The following is a 4,408-nucleotide window of genomic DNA, read 5'->3' as shown; positions in this document are numbered from 1 at the left end:
CGACCTTCTCATCCGACACGCTCCTGACCTCCGCCTCCGTCACCCCCTCCTCTTCCGACACCCTCACGACCTCCTCCTCCGGTACGCTCCCGATCTCCGCCTCTGGCACCCTCCCAACCGTTGCCTCGGGTACTCCCTCCTCCTTCGACACCCTCCCGACCTCCTCCTCCGTCTCCATCGGGGCCCGATCCTCCATCTCCATCTCCATATCTATCGAGCCACCGAGATATGAAGCTAATGCATCATCCGATGCCCACAACGAGTCAACATACCCCGTCTGATCTCTTCAGCCCTGATAACCACCGGCCCCTTCGTCACCCCCTCCATCCCGATAGCTGTCTGCCCCTCCGTCCCGATAGCCGCCTATCCCTCCGTCACCCCCTCCATCCCGATACTCGCCAGTCCCATGCAGGCCTACTATATCACCCCGTATCGCTACGATCTCAGAATAAAGTTCTCCTAAACCGACCTGTACCATCCCGACATCACGTCGTGAGTCAGCTACTTTGCCTAGTAAGTCAGCTACGTCGCGATCTCCATCATAAGTCGGAACATATCATCGATAGAAGCACTCTGACTACGTGCAACTGATCCACGTGAGAGGTGCCCGGATGCAAGAGACGGTGATCTCATGCAGGGAGGTGACACTCTCGACGGAGGTGATCGCATGTAGGGAGGTGACACCCTAGACGGAGACGACATCCTCAGGGAATGTGACACCCTCGACGAAGGTGATAGTCGACGACGCTCTTAAAAAAGGAAACATTACAAATCAATAACTTAATTAAAAAATTATAACGATAATCAACATATTATATTCAATTAACATACCGTATCCCAATCGACGATGGACTCAGGCCTCTCTCGTGCAGCACGATCTGTCAACAACTCACGGATATAAGTCTAATCCTCCTCCTCGATCGATCGTGTCAGCTCGGTGAGGACTTCAAGCTGACATACTGACATTTCATCGAATTACTGACTATGTATCCAGCTTCGAAAATAACATACAATAGAAAGCGCAAATATATAATACGTACCTCAGGATCGTCTAGGATAACTAATAACTGTTTTGTAAGGGGCTTGTCTTATGCTCGTCAGCGGTGCATCCGAGGGATGCATGTATCCTCTCTCCTCGCATACCGATCAGTCAGGACGGGAACAATCTCGTAGACTCATATCTACAACAATTACGATTATTATATGTACAATTTAATTAAAAAAAATGGATAACTCATTATGTTAAACATTTACCTACAAAGCTAACGGCAGGCCATATACATTGTAATTACGCTCCGACCTATCTTCCCTAGGCATCGAATATCCCCTCTTGAAGATGTGTAAAGTATCGACAAAGAGTCTCTCCCCCCAAGGATAGCTGTTGAACATATCGATGTCATCAACAACTTGCAAATAAAAAACGTCAATCGACGTTTTCCTGTGATGACACCTCAATACACTCTCTAGTATAAACACCATTCCCAACTTCAACTTGTCGGACATCTGGTTGCATCCCCTGAATGCATCTTCTAACTGCGGCAGTGTCACTGTCGTGTGCCCATTAAAATAATCACTCACCAGCCTCTTGTCTGTCGAAATAGTGGCCCTCGCTGCCTTTTCGCTCGTATATCTCAATCTAGTGATAAGGGCAAACTCAAATATAGAAAATGTAGCAACCTTGCCTCCAAGATCAAAGTGGATGGCATCTCCGTCAACTGGCTTAAATAGCCGATACAGTAATGAATCGATCAACTGTCCAGAGAACTATACAGATCATAGTGAATACAGGGGCCATAGGCAGGATCGACGTAATATCTCTGCGTGCTCCACGTCCAGTAAATCCAATACTACTGTGAAGCTGGCAAAGTTACAGTTCGACGTAACTTTGCCAGGAGCCTGTCTTAATGCTGCGTCCAAATGGTAATCAATCTTGCAAACTTTCAAATGTTAGAACATTTGAAACATAATGTAATAAAATTCAACCAATAGAACTGTAAGTAATATACGCACAAAATAATAATAAAGAAAATGGACTAAAAATTACACAACAATTTATAAAAAAGGGAAAAACTAATTTTTGTAAAATTATTTATTTCATAGTTTATTTTAATCCATATTAGAAATTTATTTCAATTCTTTATTTAATTAAATTTGATTATTTATATTTAATTACATATTTAAATAATTTATTTTGAAAATTTATATTTCTTAGTTATTTAAATTGTTTATTTTTATTTAAATATTCATTATTTATTTTAATTGCTTATCTAAATTATTTATTTCAATTGTTTATTTATTTATTTAACATTTATTTTAATTGTTTATTGAATACTTAATTTAATTATTTATTATAATTGTATATTTAATTATTTTCTTTAAATTATTTATTGAACATTTAAATGTAAATATGTAATTATTTGTTATATTTTTCTTTAGTTGTTTATTCAATATTTATTTTAATTATTAATTGAATATTTAATTATTTATTTTAAATGTTATATATTTATTTCAATTGTTTATCTATATTTTAATTACTTACTTTGATTATTTTTATCCAATTGTTTCAATTGTTCATTTAAATTATTTGATTTAATTACTTATATTGATCGATTATTTAAATTATTTATTGAACAAGAGCATTATTTATTTCAAATGTTAGAAATTTATTTCAATTGAATATTAATTAATATTTTGATTATTAACATTTATTCATTTATCGTTTAAATAATCATTTAATTATTATTTAAATGTTCATTATTTATTTTTTTACGTTTCAATTAATTATTTATTCCAATTGTTTTTCATTTATTTGTTTCAATTGTTCATTTAAATTATTTGATTTAATTACATATATGAATCAATTATTTAAATTATTTATTGAACAAGTAAAGGTAAATATTTAATTATTTATTTCAAATGTTAGAAATTTATTTCAATTAAACTTTAATTAATATTTTCATTATTAACATTATTCATTTATCATTATTTTTGTGTGTTTCAATTAATTATTTATTCCAATTGTTTTTCATTTATTTGTTTCAATTGTTCATTTAAATTATATGATTTAATTACTTATGGATATATTATTCAAATTATTTATTGAACAAGCAAACGTAAATATCTAATTATTTAATTCAAATGTTAAAATTTTGTATCAATTAAATTTTAATTGCGTATTTTGATTATTAACATTTATTCATTATCTTTTAAATAATCATTTAATTATTATTTAAATTTTATTTATTTATTTTTGTGAGTTTAAATTAATTATTTATTCCAAATTTTTTCATTTATTTCTTTCAATTGTTCGTTTAAATTATTTGATTTAATTACATATATGGATAGATTATTTAAATTATTTATTGAACAAGCAAACGTAAATATTTAATTATTTAATTCAAATATTAGAAATTTGTATCAATTAAATTTTAATTGCGTATTTTGATTATTAACATTTATTTATTTATCATTTAAATAATTATTTAATTATTATTTAAATGTTCATTATTTATTTTTGTGAGTTTCAATTAATTATTTATTCCAATTGTTTTTCATTTATTTGTTTCAATTGTTCATTTAAATTATTTGATTTAATTATTTGTATAGATAGATTATTTAAATTATTTATTGGACAAGTAAATGTAAATATTTAATTAATTATTTCAAATGTTAGAAATTTCTTTCAATTAAATTGTAATTGCGTATTTTGATTGTCAACATTTATTCATTATTTACATTTTTCATTTATCATTTAAATAATAATTAAATAATTATTTAAATAATAATTTAACAATATTTTAATTATTTTAATTCTCATGAAAAAATTAAAAAAAAAATTAATACTTGATACAGACGACCTGGGCCGTCCTAGCTAGGCCATTTGTTAATAGATGGCCTAGCTTGGCCGTCTGTTGCTTTGCTCCCAGAGATCGTCGAAAAGCCACCAAAGCCTCAAAAAAGTTACTTTCTAGTAACTTTACATAATCTACAAAGATTTATACCACTATTTCCAACAAAATAAACCTTTAACATTCAGGTTCGAAGATTAATGGGGGAAAAATAAGCAAAATTTACTTTCTTCGTTTCTAATGGTGGCCGGTTAGTCTCCTCCCAAGAAAAAGTCGATTTCCTTGCTATTTCTTCCCCTTTTTTTTCCAGACGTCGGTTTGAGAGTGAAATGTCAGGGGCAATTTTGGATTTTCATTGTTTTTAAGGGTTTTACAAATTTTTCAAATTTTTTTTAAACAATAGTCAACGGCCATTTTGAAAAATTGTCTGTTTTTTTTTGCCATCTGCCACTATTTCCTCCTATATGCGTGCTCCTAAAACACACACCACCTATGCCTATACATTATACACATATGTGTGTGTATGTGTATATATGTATATATATATATATATATATATA

At 31.0% G+C, this 4,408-nt stretch overlaps 1 protein-coding gene across 1 annotated transcript; it reads right to left on the bottom strand.

The window, feature by feature from the left end:
• Window positions 1-1,254: 1,254 nt before the first annotated feature.
• LOC111381438 lies at window positions 1,255-1,937 on the bottom strand (the record flags this gene model as incomplete). The annotated part of the gene is made up of 2 exons (XM_023005215.1): window positions 1,255-1,764; window positions 1,852-1,937. Coding segments are annotated over 2 exons (596 nt in total), but the record flags the coding sequence as incomplete, so codon positions are not given.
• Window positions 1,938-4,408: the final 2,471 nt, after the last annotated feature.

The sequence above is a fragment of the Olea europaea genome, unplaced genomic scaffold (genome assembly GCF_002742605.1).
Source record: "Olea europaea var. sylvestris unplaced genomic scaffold, O_europaea_v1 scaffold2306, whole genome shotgun sequence".
In the NCBI taxonomy this organism is placed as follows: domain Eukaryota; kingdom Viridiplantae; phylum Streptophyta; class Magnoliopsida; order Lamiales; family Oleaceae; genus Olea; species Olea europaea.
This window is presented reverse-complemented; position numbering and strand designations above follow the sequence as displayed.